Here is a 23,242-nt window from a genome sequence, read left to right as displayed (position 1 = left end):
TTTTTTTGTTCAGCTCCAGCTAGATTCCTAAGTATCTGAAAAGTAGAAAACTTACCTGTGCATTAGATTCATTAAAAACTTTTTCAAGAAAGGGGAGTCCTAAGGGTATAGAAACTTTATGTACTTAAATATGTCATGTTAAGGCACTTTACAATGTTTCGTTTACATGGGGCCAAAGAGCACAGATCCACGCTGATTGCTAATTATTCAGATTGTAAATAGCTTATTCGAGAACTTAGGGAGAGACAAAAGAATCATAAAGGAACAAAAGGCCTACGATAATGAAAACGATATTGTGAAGAGAAAGGCTGGGCAGAATTATGATGCAGGTCACATCCTGGGCCTGTATTTAATTGTACCTTTGTATTGAATAATAAAAATGATTACATGCTCAGTGCTAACAGGTGTCCCTTCTTGAGAACTGTAGTATGGGTAAGTGACAGCAAATTACTCCAATTCATAAACTTTGAATATTATGCTTTTATTTTGAGTTTCACCAGTGTATATTAGAAGACATTTCCTGCAAAAAATGTGCATTCATCCAGGAAGATTTATAAACTCAATTCCTGATAAGTGTATATAAAATATAGTTTAATAAAGTATGAATGAAACAAAAATCACTTTGCAGGCAGTATTTAATCAAATTGTGTCATGCTAATACCATAGTCGCATTTCTGGTAGTTTATGCTTCATATAAGCTTTGGATATAATTGCAGATTAGCAGTGATTATAGTTTATAGGAGGTGGTCTTGCTGTTAGGACTTAATTGCCTTCTCTGCGTTTTCTCTACTTCTTGCTAATCTTGACCGCTTTCCCTAACTGCCCTGTCTAAAATATAACCCCCGCCCCAGGGAGTTGCTCTCCCTGCTGCCTGTTTTTCCTTTCTTTTATTGTCATTATTGCGATTTGTAATCATCTTATTAATTTATTTTGGTTGATTTCATCTGTCGTCCCCATTAGAAGGTAGTTCCGTAGAGCAGAGATCAGGGTGGCCTTATTCTCCCTACTCAGTGGAACCCTAGTATTTAAGGTTAGACCTGGCTCACAATATGGACTCAGTCAATACATGTTAAAGGGATATGCCACTTGCTGTCCTAATCATACATCACACGCGTGCTTTAACTTCGTCCCTGGCGTTTTCCTTTTGCTTGTGTTTTCGCCAGAAATTTTGTGATAGAAGACATCCTGTTCCCATTGTCTGCTGGGTAGCTAGGTAGAGAGATAGTAGTCCCTTGGTTCAGTGGAGACCACCACTGTAGCTGGGGTAGGGCTGAGGGGCTGGAGATTGTTCCTAGAATTTCTAAGCTTTGAGCACATTTCCTTTATTTGAGCAATCTCTGACCTGTAATTATGTTCTATAATCATGTACATTAACTCATTCACCTGTTCAACAAATATTTGAATGGTAGTAAATGCTATGGGATAACAAACTTGAGTAAGATGCACTCTATTCTTTTAGGAACATATTATTAGAACCAAAGTTCCCTAGGCCTGGAACTGGGACTAGGTGGATGTCTGCTGTAAGCCCAGTTCTTAGCACGCTCCCTGGCATATTAAAAGCACTGAGAACATGTTTGCTCAGTAAATGAGTGTTGAATGCAAATGTTTAGAAAATAATTTGTGCTGTAATAAGTGTATGTACAAAGTACCATGGAAAGCTCCGAGGAGAGAAGGTTGTTGTGTCTGGGAGGAGTCAGGGAAGGTTTCAGGAAGGAAAGAGGAAAAGGTGAATAGTTTATCAGGTAGGGTAAGATGTTGCACGGAGTAGGAACAATGTGAGCAAAAAGCCAGAAGTGTGAAAGAGCTGAGCTGTATCTGAAGGTGGACACTGGGGTCAGCCTGGAGATTTAAGGTCAGTGGGAGGGAGCGGTGGGCATCGAGGCAGTTGGAATCGTTACACATTCCCGTATTCATGTACCCTATGCAGGCAGTAGCTCTTGGGGCACAAACTAATCACCTCACCACTATGCATTTACAGCATTTCTATAGGAAAATGAGTTATGTTCTAAATAGCCATCTTAGAATGCAGTTTTGAAGATAAAACCTGTTTTTAAGTTGGGACTAACTTTATTAGAAAATTGGTTACATTGCCTATATAAATTATCTGTTGCCACAATTCCACACAACAAACAACCATAAAACCTCAGTAGCGTAAAAACAATTAGGATTTATTGCTCATGCATTGGAGTGGTCAGGTTCCTCTGAGCCTGTCTAGGTTTGACTCCGAGATTCTTCTGGTCTCCGCTGAACTTGTACTCATGTTTGGAAGTACTGACTGTCAGATGGCCTTAGCTGGGATGACTGGGGCAACTTGCCATATGCCTCTCGTCGTCCTCCTGGTACCAGCACGCTGGCATGGGAGTGTCCTCTTCATGGCGTTGGCAGAGCCTCCTTTTTTTTTTTTCTTTTCACATCTACTGACATTCCATTGACCAAAACTATTTCACATGGCTGAGTCCAGAGTGGGAGAGGACACCGAAGACACATGACAAAGGGCATGGATACAGGGAGGGGCAGAGAATTGGACAATTTTTGCAATATACCACAGCCTATAAAGGCTAATGAAATCATGATTTCATTGTAATTCTAGATCTAATGGAAGAATGTGATTTCTGATTTCATTTTCCTGATGTACTTTATAAAGCCCCTGTCTTTTGGCCTTTCTCTTTTTAGACATGTTGGGCCAAAATCAGAGAAACCAGAAATGAAGAAAGCACTGAAGTGAAATCTTGAAAAGGGTAGTAGCCATTGAAGATGAGCCATTATATTCATTGTATAATTTCAGGTGCCACCCAACTCCTCTCCTTTCATGGGACACTGATTCCCATATAAGTACTCAAAACTCGTGACCCAGTCATTCCAAGTCCAGAGCCATCTTCCACTCTGTCTTGTAAGGTGCATTTTTCCTAACTTGCTTCATGCGTCTCCCTGGTCCCCGCCTCTCCCCACACAAATAATTCCTTTTATAGAAAATTTACTTTGGGAAATTACACTGTCATCACAATTTACCATGAAAAATATGTTCGCATTTTGAGTTTTCTTTTTTAAATTTATTCATCATCTGTACTTAAACTAGAATTTAGTAATCACACATACATGTGCACACACACGTACACATACACACACACACACACATACGTTTTCTACTCTACCTCTATCTGCACTCTTCCCATCAGACAGGGAAAATTTAAATATAATGATTATATTAAATCAGCTTGAGTTTGGTAGGTTATTAGCCTTTGAATTATCTTTGCCTGACTGCTAAGGAGAAGCTTTCTGAGAGGTCATTGTGACACTGTCAGTCTGAGACAGTGAAACATGCCCTGTGCATTTTGTTAGAAATGGGATTAAATCTTTAGGGAAGTATTCTTTCTTTTAAGCATCCCTTTCTTCCATTCTAGAAGTAGGGTCCGGGCACAGGGAGATGGAGGAAATATTCTCAACATTTCAACACTGGCAATTTTAATTGACGATGAAATTATGGACAGGTGTTATTTTAATTGAGAACTATTTTTTTCTAACAGTTAGACTTTCTATATGAATTCCTGGGTCCATATAAATAGGTCTGTGGACTGTAAATGGCATTTAAAAGTATGCTGTATTAAATGAAGACTGTATATAGAATTTCACAGCATCAAAGAGTTTTAGATCCGAAGGACCGGGAAAACGCCAGGTAATTTGTTACCGAGGGTGTTTTTCATATTTACTCATTTTTCGTACCGTTTACACACTCAATGATTATTTTTCTTTTTTTCAGCTATTTTGCATGTTAACTTAGTTGCCAAACTCTGAAACCCTCTGAGGAGAGCAATATTGTTGTGTCTCCAAAATATTTATATTTGAGGCCTAGTCTATGATTACATCCTAAAATATTTTTCACTTATAATATCTCTCACTATCCCATATGCAAGGCCATTGAGGATTCAGGCAAAATCCTTCTCCACTATCACTGACCTACATTCTTTTCAGTGGGTTGATTTAACATTTTGTTTTTCCAAACAAGGGAAAACAGTTATAGTTCCACCTCTCATTTGCTTCCTCTCATATGAGTTGTTAAGTTCAGTATGTGCACATATGTGAGATTGCAAGTGCAAAAGGAGAAGAGTAGGAAACAGATTTTCACCGTCACCGTCTGGGTCCTGTGTAAGTGCCAATGTAAAGCTATTCGCTGATTAGTGAATAGTATCATGTTGCTGGGCTCAAAGGAAACAGATTTGAAAATCCAAACTTAATAAGCAGATCAATTGGATGGGGGAGTTAAGATTATTGTATTGCATTCCAATGACATGCAGTGTTGTCAAAAACTTTTTTCTCCAGAAATAAAATTACAGGAGGCATACAGCTACCTTGCAAAATGTCAGGAAAGGGGGCTGGGAGGAATTTAGTCAAGAATAGTGAAAATATACCACTTATCCCAGGAAGCATACACTGCGAGCATCTGGGTGTCTCAGGGTAAAGGGTGAATTTAATGTGTTGCGAGGGGGGAGGTCTCCTGTGAATCTAAGGAGGTAAATGAAGTAAGCTGAATATCTGCAAAGAAGGGAACTGCTGGGTGGAGGTGTGCGCTCCTGGGCCGAGAAGAAAGACAACTTATTTACTCCTCAATTGCTAGGAGTTTATAATAACTCTCTTTGCTTTCCCCTGCAGAGCAAGGGAAAACTTGTGGGATGAGTCTTGAGGAAATCATTCATAACCATTTCCCTGCCATTCCACTTACTCAACTTAAATATAAGGACTAGTTTGGGTTTAAGTTCAGATTTTACACATTTCTGGGATTTCACTGCCCCCCCCCTTAAATTTCTTGCTACCAACTTACTGGTGTCTGAAATTTCTTTAACACGAGACAAAGCATTCCATTTCATAGATGGGGATAAGACTGTAAATCTATAAAGACTATAAAGGTTTATAAAGTATATATAAAATTATGAAAAGATTAAATAAAATTTAAGGCTGCATAGCTGAGATTATAAATAATCTTATGGAATTGGGCTACACCTAACACTTACTGGATTCCTGCGCTTGGTATTAACAAGGGAAAATAAAAGATGAGCAAGGAAGGCTTCCTGCTTTCCCACGAGTTGAATGAGGAGATGTGGGAATCGTACGTAATTACAATGGAATGTAAGTTGTATGAGAACAGAGGTTCAGAAAGACCCTGTATCTTTCTCACCGTTGTGTTCCCTGCATTTGTCGCAGTGCCTGACTCATAACCAAAGCTTACTATTTTTATAAGTCAATGGATACATGGATGAATATAATAGCATAAAGACGATAAAAATAGTGTGTAAAGATATTATGTTGACTCAGAAGAAGGAGTGAACAACTTTGCCTTGGAGGGATGCAGACAAGGGGAGACTTCCTGGAGAGATGTGTGAACCTGACCATGCGAGACGAATAGGGCTGGTTCAGAGCTTCCACCGTGGTATTCCAGCCAGAAGAATGAGTGTGGGCAAAAGTAAAAAGATGTGAAATGACATGGATGTTCAGGGAGTTGCAAATAATTTGACAGTCCTCGATAGTGAGAATAATGGGAGTAGAATTGTGGCAGGTGAGGGCCTTCATAAATTAGTGACATACCTGACTCGAGTCAAAGCAGGTGCTGCTGGGTATCAGGGCCAACGTGCAAAATTATGACCAAAGGAATTTATTTCCACCTCACTTTTAACTTAAGGTTGATCTTGTTTACCTTCAGAAGTATTGGGATTTAGAAGCCAACTAGGGAAGCATTTCTTAGTATAAGAGTTAACAGAGCATGATGAACTATACCAGTGCTGTTTAATGAGATTTTATGTTAAAAAGGTATGAAAAGAAAGATTTTGTATTTTCAAAGTTTCGATTTTTATTACCAGATGATATACTTGATGTTATTATTAGACATATGACTTTATTAGATTACTAGCTATAGGACTTTACAAAGGAGTCTGTGATGTAATAAATGGGATTTCTGCCTGGTTCATTTGAACAGTGACTTCATATCAGTAGGATTTAAAATAGTTCATTTATACATAGCTTTCCAGAGACATGTCCTATGTGTAAACCAGGTCACACCTGGATGGATGAGAATTTGTCTACCATACAAATATGACTTGGAGTTTTTGTGTTTACCTGTAAGGTGTTGTATTGTTAGGTACATAAATCTACTAGAAAGACTGCATGGGATGGGTGCCCTTTTCAGTGTAGATGTGTAATCTCTAAAGAGATCTGTAATGGGATTTTTTGTTCAGTTTCTTTGGACTCATTTAACTTTGTGGAGCATACTCCAATTTAGCAAGGAGCCCTACATTAATAAAAGTTAGTTTCTTAAAGTTAACTTTAAATATACCTACTGACTATTTTAATAGCAACTTTAGGCTCATGCTGAGGTGAAACTGATAGAAATGCTACCCTTCTTCCCACTTCTAGCTCAGCCACTGCTGTTGTTTCCTTTCTTCTACTTTCCTTCTATTAATTTTTGCATCAAATAACTTCATCCTGCATGTTGAAGTTTAATGTGCATTCTTCTCTTGATAGAGGATTTAATTTTGAGGGAAAGGTTGTTGGCTGATTGTATCAGTTCGGCGGTTTTAGACGAAGATGTTTGTAGGGAGGGGCGGCAGCATCTTCAGCCATTGATTCTCTCTTTATAACGTTGCCCTTTTAGCTGGAACAGATTACCTGTATAGTGCTTCTGGTCCTGCACAGACTGAATCACAAGGAAGAAACTTTACATAAACCATTTATACTACATGTTTGGTATGCTGGCAACATAAATCAACAACAATATTCATTACCAATTCATCCCTTTATCAGTATTATCTTGATAGAACTGATCCCAATGTGTGGGAATCTGAACCCTGCTTCAATACATCTAGCCCTGGGTAATTAATTATTCAGGGCACAGAGAACCTGGCCCCGGCAATGTAGAGTAATTCTTCCTGGTCAGCGTTAACTCCACTGGCAATAATAAATAGAAAAAGTCTCTAGTGATGCCACTATTTTAAAGTGATTAATCATCTTTCCCCCCTTCTCCTCCGCCTTAGTTTTCTTTAACTAGGATTTTTTCAGCAATAAATCTTTAACAATGCAGGTAGGAATTGTTCTGTAATTAAATTTTGCCCTGCTTAATTTCTTACCTTTTATGTGCAGTTAAAAAAAATGTTACATTTTAAGGAGCTTTGATCAAAATTCAAACCAAGAAAAATCCTTTTGTAGAATACTAAGAGATTCTCTGTGGAAGATTAAGCTCTTGATTTTGAATATTAGATAGAGCACATAACTCATAAAAATTGTTAATCAACACCAGTTGGGGTGTCAAATATTCTGAAGTTTTGAATTCAGAATGCATACGGTTTCTCTGTATTAGAGAAATCTGACATATACATATGTTCCCAAACTGAGAGAATAATTACTTATTGCTTAACTTTCAGATACTTGATACAGGCTCTGTAAGAAAGGGGTATTTTTCTTCTCATTTTTGTTTGTTTGTTTTGCGCTACAAAAGTGCACTTGCGGAAGTGGCAGGTAAAATGCCCGACTGAGAATGACCATGTGTTTTTAAATCATGCCCTCTCGAGCTGACCAGCCATCACTTCTATTCCGGGTGACAGGGACAGATGTGACATATCTGTTGTGACACACTTCTGTACCACCAGTCTGTGGCTCGAGATGACTCATGTCCCTCCTATGCTGCTTTCCCTACTGCAGGACAGCACAACGACGCTCGGATGAATGTTGCCATTGCGCTCACTGCTGCCAGGTATGGGGCTGCCACGGCCAATTACATGGAGGTCATGAGCTTGCTGAAGAAGACAGACCCGCAGACAGGGAAGGAGCATGTGAGCGGTGCACGGTGCAAGGATGTGCTCACAGGTACGCCAGGGCTCCAGCAGGGAGGTACTTCTCAGCATCTTGCCCTGCCTAGCTGATGACTGAATTATAATTTTTCTGTCACGTCTCTTTTATCTAAGCCAGATTTCAGAATCATCTTAATTATATTCCTTCTTGTCAACAATGACTGGTTTAATGTGAAAATTTTCCCGTGTGGGACTTGGCAATTTTCCCCTTTGTATTAAATAATAATAATGATAAGGATAATAATAATAAAAAAGCTCAGAAAATCCCCATAGCTGTGAATGCATTTCATTTTCTTTACAGCAACATGTTATTAATAAAATCAAATAAATGTGCCCAAGTTTCAAAGTATCATTTAGGCGACATAGGCAGTGCATTTACATGTCGTTCAAGTCAATCACTTTAACTTGGGTTAGATTATCATTTCATTCTACATGGTCTGTGGCCATGTAGGCAGAGTTGAAAAATTACATTGTTTCCCTGAACAAAACCAGCAAGGTGAAATATACAGAGGGTGCCAAAAAAAGTATACACGTTTTAAGAAAGGAAAAAAACTGTATTAAAATTGTAATACGCAATATATACCAATAACAAAAGATGAATACAAGTCACGTTTGACTTTACAAGAGGTGCTCAAAGTGGTTACCATCAGTGTAATTTTAATATAGTTTTTTCCTTTCTTAAAATGTATATACATTTTTTTGGCACCCTCTGTATTGTCTCACGGCAACACTTTACACACTTGAATTTTAAGGAGAAAGCAGCTCATTTACTCATCCCACTTTCTTCATATTTGGCCCTTTGATGCTGGGCATTTTGCAAAATAACTGAGAGCTGAAATGAAAAAGTGGCCTGTTTTCTCTCCCCCTCCACCTTCCCAGTATGGACTTGTTTGGGGTAAATTTACTCAGACGGGAACCTTTTGTGTGACTTTTCAATAACTCTAGCTGCTCATGTCACTTAGTGTGGTATACAGTATACTTCGCATAGGTTAAGTTAATAGATGAATTAATAATCCAAAGCACCAGTGAGCAGAGAAACAAATGTGGTGTGTGATTGATGCTGCTTTCTTTCACAGGGCAGGAATTTGATGTGAGAGCAAAATGTGTTATCAATGCCACGGGACCTTTCACAGACACTGTGCGCAAAATGGATGATAAGAACGCCACAGCTATCTGCCAGCCGAGTGCTGGTGTGCACATTGTGATGCCTGGTTATTACAGGTAACTGTATTCCAACTCGGTGACTGTTGCCAGAGAAGGAGGGCCTCAGAGATTGTCTATATCTATTCTCCTAGCACACCTTTCGTAATAATAGATGAGGAGAAATATGTATACTCACTATGTTGTACACCGGAAACTAATAATATTCTATGTCAACTATAATTAAAAAAGAAACTAAAACAAAACCAAACAAAAAAACGAGGAGAAGTAAGTAAAGGAACTCATCCAAAACATAAAATATAAACCAGACTTGGGAATTTCTTAGTTTTTATGGCAATACTCTTCTCTAGGAATAAAGATTTGGCATCTATTTTTTTTGTACTTTCTTCAATGTAACTCAGCTTCAGAGATCAAGCTTTAGTGTTTCTGGATATTCATTAAAACAGTAAAAATTAATTTTGCAACAATTTCCAAAAAGGACATTTTGATTAAAAAGTTAATTTTATAAAACACCCAAATTTGCTTGTGAAGAATCTGAAAATGAGGAGCACTCAGGTATTCTTATATTCATAACTTTTGAAATACATTTTGAAAAATATGATAGTAAGTGGAAATCAGGTATAATTTTTAATCTAGCATATTAACAAAGATAATCAAATAGAGTAATGGGTAGGGATAGAGATGAAATAACAATATCTATTAACTGAAAATCATTTAAGTTGGGTGAGGGGTACATTAAACTATTCGATTTTTATGTGTTTGAAGTTTTTAATAAATTTAAAAGGAAACATTTATATGGTTCTAGCTAAGGAATTAATAATGCTTACCCCTAAACTACATTTCAAAATATCTGTGGAAAAATTCATGTGACCATGCTAAGAGTATGGAATTTGTATACCATTTTTATTTCCATATGTGGTAAATCTAATAGGCAGACTCTTAATTCTGTATGAAATAATGACTTATGTTCATGGTATTCATTATCGCATTATTTGTAGCTGAGAAACATTAGAAACCAGTTCAGTTCCTAACCTTAGGAGAAGAGATAACTAAATTACAGTGTATCTGAATGAGGGGATATTACCTAGTCACTAAAATTATAATTGTAAATAATTTTAATGTCCTAGGCAAACACTAATGATCCAAACAATCTAAACAATGACAGTTTAGAATGGAGGACACAAGATTGTATGTGTAATATGATCTCAATATTATACAAGTATGTAAAGAAAAAACTAAAAGGAAATATGTTAAATACTAATGGTGATTATCTCTAGGTAATGCAATTATGGGTTACAGGTAATGATTTCTAGGTTTTATATTTTGGATGCAAGTTATCACTTCTATTTTTTCACAAAAGACATATAAATCCTTTAATATTTTGCATTATTAATAATAGATGTCCAGATCTATGATATTTTGTTTAATATCTGCATTCTCCTAGAATGCTGTCCTGCTATGTAATAGATGCTGTTACCTTATTATCAATTTTCCAGTAACTAAATATTCCAGCAGAGTCCAGGATGCACCCAATTTGTATCAAGTACACTTCTACTAAGAAAAATACTAAAGATAATTTTTTATCCACCAACTTCCAATGTTTCTTTCTCATTTTCTAAATGTCTATGTGTAATTGGTTAATGGTTGCTAGTATTTTTACGTACTTAGGACTGGAGAAACCAAGGTGCTTCTAGTGTTAATAAAAATTTATGCAGTGGTGCTTAATAGAGTTTTAAAAACTGCTAACCAGAAGTTTAGTTCAAATGAAGAGGAGAGAAGTATATATATGCAAATGTTTCTTGTATATAGAGAAGTTTTCAACAATAGTTCCAGACAAAATTATATACATTTATATTCTTGGATTAAAAATATGCAAGGCCAGCTAGTTTATAAGTGTTTTGGAAGGACTTGTTTTTTTAACATCTCTTAGAGTACAGATAAACTACCTAAACAAAAGACACACTATCATAATCCTTAATATTTGTTTAGATTGTACTAGATTCAGCATATTTTCTCACGTATTGTGTTTTGTGTTATCTTCACTACTGTTGCATGATTTCAGAGGACACTTATTCCCTATGTTAATTTTGTCACTTAATAATGACATAGTTTGGCACTATTTTATTCTGTGAATCTTAGTTTGCCCATCATTAAAAAGGGAAGACATTCTGCTCTTTCAGGGTGCATAGACAGGAGACAGTATGGAGAGTACATTTTAAGGTGATGCCTTGGTGTGAATTTTCTGGATTTGTTCATCCCTTTACCTTTGCTAATTGTGTGACCTTGGCAAGCTGCTTCTTTCAGCGTCTGGTTCCTTATCTCCTGATAGTACCTAATTTGTATACATTTTGACAATGAGCCTTTGATTACTTTTTATCTGTTTAGTTGACCACTATGTCCCTAGCTCCCAGTAGTGTCTGGTCCATAATAGTGACTGGTAAATATTTTTTGAATGAGTACTACTAACTTTTTTTGTGTTAACTTGCCCAAACTGAGATTATTGCTTTTTTTTTTAATTGAAAATGTAGTATAACACCCATGAGGGAATTGTTAAGTATAGAGAAATCAAAACAGGAAAACAAAATATGACTCTTCATTTTACTGCCTAGATAACTCAATAACACTTCCCTCGGAGTCCTTTTATAAAATTTATGTTCATACTTTCTCAAATGTATATCCTTTTAAAATTTTTATATAAAAGAGGTCATGGTATGTATATTGTTCTGAGCTATGCTTTATAATATGTTTATAACAGAGTAGATAGGTGTTTCTTAAGATATATAAATATATATCACCTGCATGTAATATTTTGAAAACAGAATGCCTTTCTTTATCCTACAAATAGGGCATTAGCTTCGGGCCCCCTACCCATAAATCATGGAAGTGTTAGTTACAGCTGGGTCTGTCTCAGTCTCAGATGCAGTGATTGATCTCATTCTACTTTGGGAGAAATGAATATCCCCATGTTTAGCACTTTTAACTACAACCACTACGCAGCCTGCCAGAAATCTTGGAGGTGTGGGCTGTAGCCCAGTTCTGGTTCTGGTTCTGTTGCAGATGAGCCCCTTGGTTTGGGATTGCATCTTGGGTTAAGGGTTTATTCGGTTTATTCCCTCTTTTAGCACTGACCTGGAATCCTGAAGGATAGTTTGTTCTCCATATCAAGTCATTTTGTTGGGTGGGGTCAGGAGACGGAAAACAGCTTTCTGGGTTCATCAGTGAATCATGCTCAGCAATTAAAACTCAAGGGTTCTACTCATTCCTTAGATATTGGTTAGACCTTCTGGGGCTGCCCTATAAACTGCCTGATAATAACTGAAGCCTTAAGCTTTCAACTAGAACCTGCTCAGTTTGGAAATGCTGTGAGTTCAGTTAGCCCTTGATTTGTTGAATGTAGGCTGCTGGATGAAGAGTGAGGACCATGTGTGCAGTGTATCTTGTTGAGCTGTTTTCATAGTATCTTTATGGCTTTTATTAAGCTTGTTACGACCCTAACTAAGATTCCACATGTGAAATTCTCTTGTGCCGTGGTAACAGCTTTTTTTTTTTGTATTGTTTTAATTTCAGAAATCCCAACACACAGAAATCATTTATTTTTAAAGGTACTCTAGTTTACTTAATAACAAATCTGGAATTTTCATCAGAGTTGTGGCTATGCTCTTACAAAAGCAGCAACAATACACCAAATGACTGAAATACATGAAAATAATCATCTCCTCCTTCTAGCCTACAGATGCTTTTTACCACTTGACAAGAGGTCGATTTTTTTTTCTGTACTGTGTGTGCATGTTAGCTCTAACACTGATTGCTACGTAGTTAACAATAAATTGATTTCAGTTTAAATAAAGGTACTTTACCAAGGCAATGGTCTGAATGAGAAAACTGTACATTACATTTAATCCTGCATGCACACATAAATCAGCAGCAAGCTTTTGCTCCTGATGTCAAGTGAATCGTACATATTGAAAATGACCTACGTCTCTCCGTATTGTATATACCCTCACCATAGTTGATATCCATTTTCAAACTTTAGTGTCACCTTGCAGAATTAATCCTTCATAAGAAAACAAACTTTTCCCTAAGGGAGAGTGTGAATTAGGTAATTTAGAACTGATGAAAGGTATTTCCAAGTGGATTCTTAAATTTTTATACCATACATTAATAGCTTTGTCTTCCCTCTGTGCTTGTTAATTTTATGTTTGACACATATGTCTTCACTTAAGCAGTTGATTCTCTACAGGTTCCAGTTACGTGTGTTGGTAACCATCACCTTCACCCTTTAAACTGCTTTTATTGCATTGAAAGGTTTTAAAGGATCCAGTAGTTGTGGTTTTCTAACAACATTTCATGTCTAGGCTGCTGAATATTATAATTTTATGCTAAAGTTGATCAAATTTATTGAGTTATTTAGGCATATCATACAATATCTGGTCCATAAAATCATCATATGTAAAATATACCAACATATAATTTCTTACAGGTTAGAAAATGGAATTTATCTTTTTTGTTGTAATATAGTGCTATTTATCAAATTGAAAGCTTGAACTCTGAATAGTTAATTTCTAATCCCAAAGTGACTGATTTAATCTAAGAGAGTATTAACCCAGGAACAAATTAAGGTGCTTACAAAACACATAATTAGCTACTTTCTTTTTAAAGATTTTTTTAGAGAATCTTATGAGAGATGAAAGAAAAATATTAGGTTGGTACAAAAATAATTGCGGTTTTTGCAGTTATTTTTAACCTTTTAAACCTCACTTACTTTTGCACCAACCTAATATATAGTCATACAGAGACTGAAAATACCCTATATTCATAGTTTTCAATATATAAAAATGAAAGTAAAATTATTTCTTTTAAGTAACCCTGAGCAAAGATGAAATCTTAGCTGAAGGTCTAAACAATTGGCATGTTTCTGTGGTGCTTTTTGTATGTACTAAGTAGAAGAACTGTGGCTCACTCTCTCCTGTGTCTTTCAAGTAAGCTGTGTAGACATGGCTGGCATTTCCTGATGGGCTGATGGGTTTTGCAAAGAGAGACTAGTACTCCTTTTAAAGAAGATGCATTAGCTAAGCTGAGTGTAGATTTCCTTTTCATAAAAAAAAAAAAAAAAAAAAAAAAAAAAATTAGTTTTGATTTGCTTTTAAACAAAAATCTCTCATCTTTACACATTTGAGTCAATGTGGGTTAAAAAGGATTGTTTTTAAGGGAATGGTAAGCAAAAAGTTGACTGTATGCCCTTTTAAGTTTGTGGGTATAAAACGGAGTTCTTGAAATTTATTTAAACCAAATAGAATTGTCTTTCCTATTGCAGGAGTTGCATTAATAGAAGCTGAAACTACCTTATGATAAATTTCAACTTCTGCTTGCTTTAAGAATTCAGTCAAATTTAAACAGCCATCTGAAGATTTGTAGTGTGCCATTTGCATAGGACACTTTCAGATTCCTCCCACTTCTCCAGCAGCATCTCCAAATTTCTTTGAATGGTTAATGAATACATAAAAACAACAATTTTTAGTGATTTAATAACAATTGGACAAGTTTTGTTAATGTTTTTCTTTTTTAACAGTTGCCTATTCTTTCAAGTGTATTTTACAATTTTGTTTTAGAATATTAAGTACATGTCAGTGAAAATTCTTGATTAATATTTTAGAAGATTTTATGTAATCTGTCAGAAGAGGCATCCTTGAACCTTGATTTAATAATATACTATACCAGTATCTTCTGTCTACTTAAAGATTTTCATTGCTAAGACATTCCTCTCCTTTTGACCTTATCTAGTACATTGTTATTTAGGTAGTAGTAGAAAACTGAGCCCTTTTCTCATGGATGTACTTCTTGAGATTTCTGTAAAATTGAAATAAAGTCAGAAATCTCATATTTGGTGAAGTGGTACAAGTTCATCTAGGCACAAAGGAGTAAAGAACTTTTTGATTACATTTTAGTTTCTAGAAAGTTAGACCCTTTACTTTTCTCATGTGCTTCTGAGACCTTCTACTGAAAGATGTGCCAAATGTCAAATGTCCCAGGAAAATACTTTTCATAGACTTGTAAAAAGGTTGAAGACTTATCCTTCATTGACCATCATAAAAGAAATTATAGACATGTATCTTGCTGACATTATCTGATGTGAATGATCCAAGGAATATAAAAACCCAAACAATTGTCAGTTGAATTTCACTCTTAATTAACCTTGTATTGTTGAGATGGGAAGGGCTGGTTCGGCTGTGGAATATTCTTATTATCAGAGTTGCTGCATTCCTTTTTGTTACCAAAAATTTTTATTTTATTTTAGGAATTTCTAGATTAGGATAGCAGCAGTAAAAGAAAAAGCTCATGTTTTTCTTGTTTGTATGAGAGCTGGTGAATAAAGGAGACTGTAGATTAAGATTAAATGTCTGCTAATTTCAGAAAAATTTTTAAAAGTTTTCTTTTTACCTTAGCCCAGAGAGCATGGGGCTTCTTGACCCAGCGACCAGTGATGGGAGAGTTATTTTCTTCTTACCCTGGCAAAAGATGACTATAGCTGGCACCACCGACACTCCAACTGATATTACACACCATCCTGTTCCTTCGGAAGAAGATATCAATTTCATTTTGAATGAAGTGCGTAACTACCTGAGTTGTGATGTTGAAGGTAACATATGCATTCCTTTAAGTTTGTCTTCTGTCTTTTATATCTCCCTAGCCATTCCTGCTCTCTCTAGGTAACTGCCACATCTCCAGTCTGACTCATCTTCACCCCTCGCTTGCTCCAATTCATATGTGCTGACCACTTCTAGAAGATTGATGAGGACCAAATTATAGCACAATGGGAAAAAGTTGCTTTTTTTTCCTTCTATTTTCTACATCCACATGAAACTTATACAGTCCTTTTCTGATACTTTCTAATGGCAAGATTGGAGTGCCATACATGAGCTCCAAACATGCATGCTTTTTGAGAAGAGTATGAAATGTTTGCATCACTATTTGATTTCTAGAGGTTGGGAAGATCTGATTTACAGATAGAGGATATCCATAGAAAATAATTTGGAAGGGAGAGCATAGAGTGATATATTCTAAGAAGCTTAGTGAACTGGTAATATGTGGCAAGTAGAATGTTGACAGTGGATTTTGCTAAGAAGGATAAAAGTATGCTTGCTTTAATTGAAAAGGTCACATTTACGTCTTTCCAATGCTAACCTGGCTATACTTTCATTTAACTTGGATGTCATAACATTTTCTCCATTGAACTTATATAGTGAAATTTTTTTTTAACCCAGGCTAATTTCAGAAGTTTCCGAACATTATTCTTCTGTATTTTCTCTCTCTCAGTTAATAGCCTCATTGTCCATCTAGAAATGGTATGCTTATCTTTGGTGATCCTTCTTTCCACATCTAGTCCAGTTTCTATCTGTGCTGACTCTGAAGTATCATGTAAATCCCCTCTGACTTTATTGCCCTGGTTATTCCTCACTTGAACAATTGCACTGGCCCCCTATCTGGCTTCCATATGTCGGGTCTCTGACTGCACCCAGCCTGATTTTTTCATCACAACTCTCTTTCTAAAACAATTCTGATCATCACTTCCCTGTACTAAAATATCCGTTGGATGTCTCACAACTGAATTTTGGGAAAGTTCTAACTATCTTGCGTGGGACCTAAGGCTTTTCACAACTTGTCTTTGCAGGTTTATATTCAACTACTCTACCTCTATGCATTCTATGGTCTAGTTTATAGTGTATTACTTATCATTTCCAAATCAAGTCATGCACTTTTAAACCTCCTGTCTTGTTTAGATGAAGCCTTGCTCTGGAATGTTCTTTCCCCCAACTTTTCATCTCGGCAAAATACTATTTATACTTCAGAAACCACCTATCCTTTGTAGTCCCCTAGAAGGTTGGTCTAGTATATCACATCATATTATAAGTAATAGTCTTCTTGAGGGTAGGTATTCCTTATTCAGCTACAAAGCTTATTATCTATCTGGTATGCCACTCATGATTGTTTTGAGTTAAAATGAATGAGTAATAGGTGCTTTGAGGGTTTTTGACACTGATAGCAGTTCGGAAATCTTTCTATGTTAAGGTAGAAAGTTTACGACTTTTGAACACTAGTCTTTATCTATTTATGCCAGGAATCTTCTATACTGTTGGCTTCAGTGGAGGACATGCACACACATAATTTTCATCTTGATGTGATTCACTCACATCTATGGATAGTTTTTCCTCAAAGGATATGTTTCATTGTGTGATCACATATTTACAAACAAAACAAACGAACTGCTTTAAAAACGGTTCAGTTCACTCTCCTAGTAGTTTAATTGGTTGATTCATATTTTATAATTTTAGTTTTTCTAATTTCAAGTAAGGGATGTAATTTTACTTGGGGTAGAGTCTCTTTGGATATCTACAATAATAGTATAAATATATTGAATACATGTAAATGAAATCTATGTGTGTACCACTTATGCTCCCACATATGCACACACACTCACACACAGTTTTTTGGGAAATAACCATACCTTGTTTCATATCCATTATTTAAATACTCAGAGTGCATTGTAATTTCAGCATGATACTTTTTTTCCCCTTTGCAATCTAGGGAGAGCTTCATCTGGGTATGATTGTATTTTAATGTATTGATTATTGGTAATGAATTCTGCTTCATTTCACATTTACCTGGGTGTAATATTTGTTAAAAGTGAGTTTATATCTGGACCCTATAAGCAGAAAGTTTGTTGGAGCAAGAAATAAAATTAATTCAAGAGCAGAGAGCTCTATGTTGACAGTTTCCAAATTCTTAAAGTTCAAATGCAATAACGCTGAGAAATCTAACTGCTTATACGTGCTGAGAGGCTGGATGTGTGGGGAAACAGATTTAGTTCCAAAAGGCCGCCATGTCCATATCTTAGGTGGGGATTTCCACCAGTGAAATGAGCTTTGCTGCTGTAACAAAGACCGGATCCTACACCCCTCTCTTTTATTCTGCCTATAAATAGGTGCAAGACATGCAATACCTGGTGGGACCTGGTTGGTCCATAAAGCTCGTTTCAGTTAACAGAAATTTGGTAGGGAATTGGTGAAATGAACAAACAGTTTTTGTCAATTATGATATTTGGTAAAAGTGGTTGAAATTAATATGTACACACTATATAAATCAGGACTTTCTCACGGTGGTCTGGGAACTCTTGAATTCTCCAAGTAGCAAATATCTAGGGTAAAAGCAGAGATGACAGCTCTTTCATGTGCTTTATTTATTTCCTTGTGCACCCCATCTGTCACACCTTTCCTACTGACACACTTATCCCTTTAAACAATTAACAGTGATTGTTTATAGTTGCTATTCATTTTTATTTCTAATTGACTGAAAGCCTTATATTTGAGGAATTACCTTTAGTCTTGGTAGAGTGTCAGTTGAAAGATGTTTATGTCTTAAAGTGAAGACATTCAAATTCGTATTTTTTTACATGGAATTTTGGTGAGACCTGATATTCTCTTCTCTACTGATGAAATGTGAGAGAAAACTCAGCTTCAGGCACCATTTAGTTATTGGACTACATGCTGTTGCTGCGTGTATTTTAATCTTTCCATTCGTCTATAATGGGTAACACATGCTTTATTTTTTTAAAGTCTACCTTTATTGAGCACTTTTTATGCTAGACACTCAGTTAAGCATATTGCCTATATTACCTCTTTGATTTCTCATAACAACCTTATGAGGTATATTTTGTAATTCTCGCTTTACCGATGAAGAAACTGAGTCTCAGCAGCCTTGAGTTTCTTGCCAATAGCTCTTTAGCATTGGAGCCATGATGAGAGTACAAGTCAGTCTGGCTCCAATGCTTGTGCTTCTGAATACTTTACAGGACTTGGATTGGTGCTTGTGGGTTCCATGATGTGATGGTATATTCACAGGGGAGTGCATTAAGTCTCTCGCTTCATTTATGGAAGCTGCTGGACACCTTCAGAATGATAATGACCTTTGCTCTCAGCTGGCCTTATTTGAATTTGTATGTTAAACTAGAGGAGGTTTCATGTTTCCTAACTAAACCCTGGGGACCAACAGTCCTCTTGACAGATTTAAAAAGTACAAAGTTTGATTTAGGTCCTAGAGCAATAGTTTTAACATGTTTGCGTTCACTGGGGTTGAAATAATCATTTTTAAAAGGATTTATTAAATGGATGAATAGTAAAATTCTGACAACAGTTTCTGAGCCTTCCCAAATGGCTATATCCTTAGGAAAGAAAAAAAGTGTCAAGTCTTTACACTCCATGCTGTTCACAGCAGCTGCCACACTGCTGCAAAATGCGTCGGAACAATTCTGAAAAGCATTTTGCCTGTTGGGAATAAGACCATGTCTTCTTTTCCGATTTAGAAAGCTTTCCATTCACAGGCTGAATTTTCTAGATTACTTGTTTGTTCTTTTCTGAAATGGGTAATTGATAGTTGTGTGGTGCGTATTGGGTTAGGAAGAAAAATGATCCTTTGAAAAATGTATCATTAAGTCTGCTCTGTAGAGGTTAATCACAAGGACGCAGTGGCGAAACTAAGCTATGACTTAAAGGGATTGAGAGAGACAGAAGATTTGCCGAGTGCTTTATCCATGTAGTTTTTCTGGAGTGCTTCTCTAGGCAGCCTCTCTAGTTGTACACGGGTTTTCACATATGCAATTAGTAGTGTTTATAGATTGCCTGCTATTCAATTAACAACTGAGCTGGCCATATCAACTCACTGCAGACCTGCCTTTTCACTGCCAGAGATTGTACCAGGGTTATCAACTTACACAGGCTTGGATGTCTTCCAGCTGTTTAATTACAGTGTCACGCGCTTTGCTTTTTCTAGTTTCATTAGTTTATAAATGTAATATGGTATCTTATTTCTGTGATTAACACTTCATTTCAGCAGGTTAAACATGCTGGTAGAGAAGTATTGATTTCTGACACTATTTCCCCTGTGTTCATTTAGATATTTTCACGTGCTTTTTATTGATTTTTTCCAAAGTGGCAAACATGAGAAAGAACACCCCAAAACGTATGGCTCAATAACTGATGTGAAACAAAACCACACATTTAGCTCTTAATTGTCACCTCCTGTGGGCTTCATTTTCTATTAATTTTTAAAACAAACACTTGTCTTGCCAAGTTTTTAAGAGTAAAAATATTAATTATAATGTGAAACAATTACCTAGCACTTAGTCTTTTCAACCAGCTGTGAAAAATGTCTATTCAACTTTACTATTTATATTTTACTCTTTATATATTACATATACTAAAGCCTGAATGAGCTTTTTTTTTTTTATCAGGGTTGTAATAAAAATACTTCTTAAACATGATGGTAGAAGAATTATTTTATTTTATCACTATCCTTTGGAAAATATCACCAAGGACTTTTTGTACACTCTGTAGGTACTTGTGGGTTTTTTAACATCTGGGCAGTTGGCACATAAAAGATCAACTGGGTTCCATCTGGGTGAGCCATTCTAAAAAGTGGTGTTTGATGAGGATTTTTCTCAACTTGAATAGTAGTGTTGTTTTCTGTCATCTTGCTTTGTTTAAAGCTTTCATTTATTTTGAAAGGAAATATCCAATTGTTTAAATATGTATGCAGTCATTAGAAATCTTATATAAAGCCTAGCATATTGACCCAGAGGCCCAAATATTCTTCCTTTTGATTTGGTAATGTCAGCACTTTTTGTTTGATATAAAAAGTTCAGAGAATGTTTTAATGTGCCACTTAACATTTATTGATCACTATGCATGACCCCCACTTAATATTTATTGATCACCATGCATGATCTCTATACATACTATTCATTGATACAGTATATGGAGTCTTAAGAAATATTATAATTGACATTGCTGAAGACTTTCAATGTGGTGAGGATGATGAAACAGTGATGAAGTCTTGTTTAGCTATCTTGGCAGCGTGAGAACCAGAAAAATCAAGATGGATCTTTGAGCTCTGAAACATAAAAGTCTTGAGTTGAGTTATTTTCTTCACATATTATATTATGGAGAATTAAAGTATGTGATGTTTACTACCTACTCTTGGCTACAACCTGAATGATAGAACCAATATCTGGGTAAGAACTTAAGGTTAGGAGTACTAAATTGAGGAAAAATATTTTCATTTCTTTGATGAGATAAGTAGGAAAGGAGGGTACTTTGAAATGAGAAATATGGAACATGTTATGACAGTAAAGTATTTGGGGGAAAGTGTGCCATTACAGCAGACTGTATTCTCATGGCAAAGGAAGTATAGTCAGATTTCACTGAAAACATGCTCCATTAGAGATGTGGGTGAGGTGGCCGTGGTGGCAGTAAACATGTGGCTATTTAAATTTAAGTTAGTTAAAGTTAAATAAAATATGAAATTCAGTTCCGCATGAACCACATTTCAGGTGCTTAATAGTTGCATGCTATGAAGTCACTAGTGATTTGGACAGTAGCTATAGACCATTTCCATCATTGCAAAGAAGTCTATGGAAGAGTGTTGCTCCACAGAATCTGGAAGGATGTATATATGCCCTTGGAGAAGGAAATACTGAATAAAGTCATTGAATTTGTATTTTTTTTTTTGTTATATAAAATAAAGAAATGTATTATCTTGTAAAAGAACTCCAGATGTAGGAAGCCTCCAGAGGTGATTAATTTAGTGACTCAGCAATGTCTAAGGCTCATGGCCCTTATTTCTCTTTACTCTATCACCCTCTAAATTGGCTTAATCCTTCTTTCCCTCAGGGTGCAATATGGCTGCAGCAGTTCCAGGCAATAGTAAAGTTTCTCTATGCTAACTACCTACTGGGTTTGAATTTTTTCCTTCAGAGAACTTTAATTAGGATTCATTTAACAGTGTACAAGGTTTTCACTATGGGTGAGTAGGTGATAAGGAGAGAAACCTGTTAGCTCAGCTAATTGCTGTCTTTTATACAAGAGGTTAGAATTGATGTTTCATGTGTTTAGCTATATGCTCTACCCCACAGATACAGATTACACCTAGGGCCCTGACTGACTGGTCATTGCTTAATTTGGGTGGTGAAGAGGTACAAGTACTTTATTTTTCAGCAACAAATAGCCTTCGATTAATCCATAAAAATCATTAAATCTCAAGGTTGAGAGAAAACTGACTGAGAGAGAACTTGATCCAACCATCCTCTGGTCTACTAATATAAAAATCCTGGAGGCCATAAAGCCTGATGTATATTTTATTTTATTTTTAAATTTTATTGGGGCATATTGAGGAATAGTGTTTCTCCATGGCCCATCAGCTCCAAGTCGTTGTCATTCAATCTAGTTGAGGAGGGCTCAGGTCAGCTCCAAGTCCAGTTACCGTTTTCAGTATAGTTGCAGGGGGGACAGCCCACCATCCCATGCGGGAACTGGCAGCCCTATTGTTGACAGCTCACGCTCTAACCAACTGAGCCATCTGGCTGCCGCTCCAGAAGCTCAGCGACAGCTCCTTGTCTTCAATCTAGTTGTGGAGGGCACAGCTCACTGGCCCATGTGGGAATCGAACTGGCAACCCTGTTCAGAGCTTTCACTCTATCTAACTGAGCCATCTGGCTGCCCCAGATGTATATTTTAAATATGATTGAAAATTTGATTGTACTTACATGTATCTTTTAAAATAAATTTAATCCCAATATTTATCTGATATAATTTTGAGGCTTAAAGCTGAATGCTAAGATATCAAGAGAAGTAAATGAAAGTTCCCAACACATTATGAACTATTCCTGGTAGTGTTTTCTTTTTTTGATTGTCAATATCAAGAGTAAGGATTAAAAATGTTATTAGTATACCTAATGTTTTATTTAATGTCCCCCTATGAATGAAAAACTTGAATGTTTTAGTTTGGTCTTTTTGTTTCTGACAGCGCACTTTCATAGATGTATTTTTCTTCCTATCATACCAGAAAAAGTAAAGCATTTGCCTCAAAGGTTATTTGCATATGTTTCAAATCTAGTCCAGAAAGTCTTATTTTTTCATCAAATAATTTTAAAATCAGTCAGAGGGCTTTAAGAGTTGAAACGAAATTCCTGGTCAGTGTGGCTACCTAAGGAATTTCAGACACACTGCAGACTTTGTGGTGACTGCAGTGACGTTCTCAGTGGTTGGCTGAGCTTTATTTTTGACTCGGAGGATGATTTGAACTCTAATGGAAAATAGTGGTAATTTCCTAGTTTGTTTTTTTTTTTTTTTTAAAGATTAAAACATTGCATGATTTGTGTCAAAGTTTTACAGGACTTTTGTGGAATCCTGTAAAGCAAG

General features: G+C 36.2%; 1 protein-coding gene across 3 annotated transcripts in view; it reads left to right on the top strand.

The window, feature by feature from the left end:
* Nucleotides 1-23,242, top strand: part of GPD2 (glycerol-3-phosphate dehydrogenase 2) — a 134,133-nt gene that overhangs the window by 90,527 nt on the left and 20,364 nt on the right. For all 3 annotated transcript variants that reach the window (XM_033112236.1, XM_033112235.1, XM_033112234.1), the window contains exons 7-9: nt 7,684-7,848; nt 8,909-9,053; nt 15,437-15,630. In XM_033112236.1, coding sequence (XP_032968127.1) covers nt 7,684-7,848; nt 8,909-9,053; nt 15,437-15,630 — 504 coding nt within the window. The remainder of the gene's footprint in view (nt 1-7,683; nt 7,849-8,908; nt 9,054-15,436; nt 15,631-23,242) is intronic.

This window comes from Rhinolophus ferrumequinum, chromosome 8 (assembly GCF_004115265.2).
Source record: "Rhinolophus ferrumequinum isolate MPI-CBG mRhiFer1 chromosome 8, mRhiFer1_v1.p, whole genome shotgun sequence".
NCBI lineage: Eukaryota > Metazoa > Chordata > Mammalia > Chiroptera > Rhinolophidae > Rhinolophus > Rhinolophus ferrumequinum.
The sequence above is the reverse complement of the archived record's forward strand: the minus strand, read 5'-3'. Positions and strand labels throughout refer to the sequence as shown.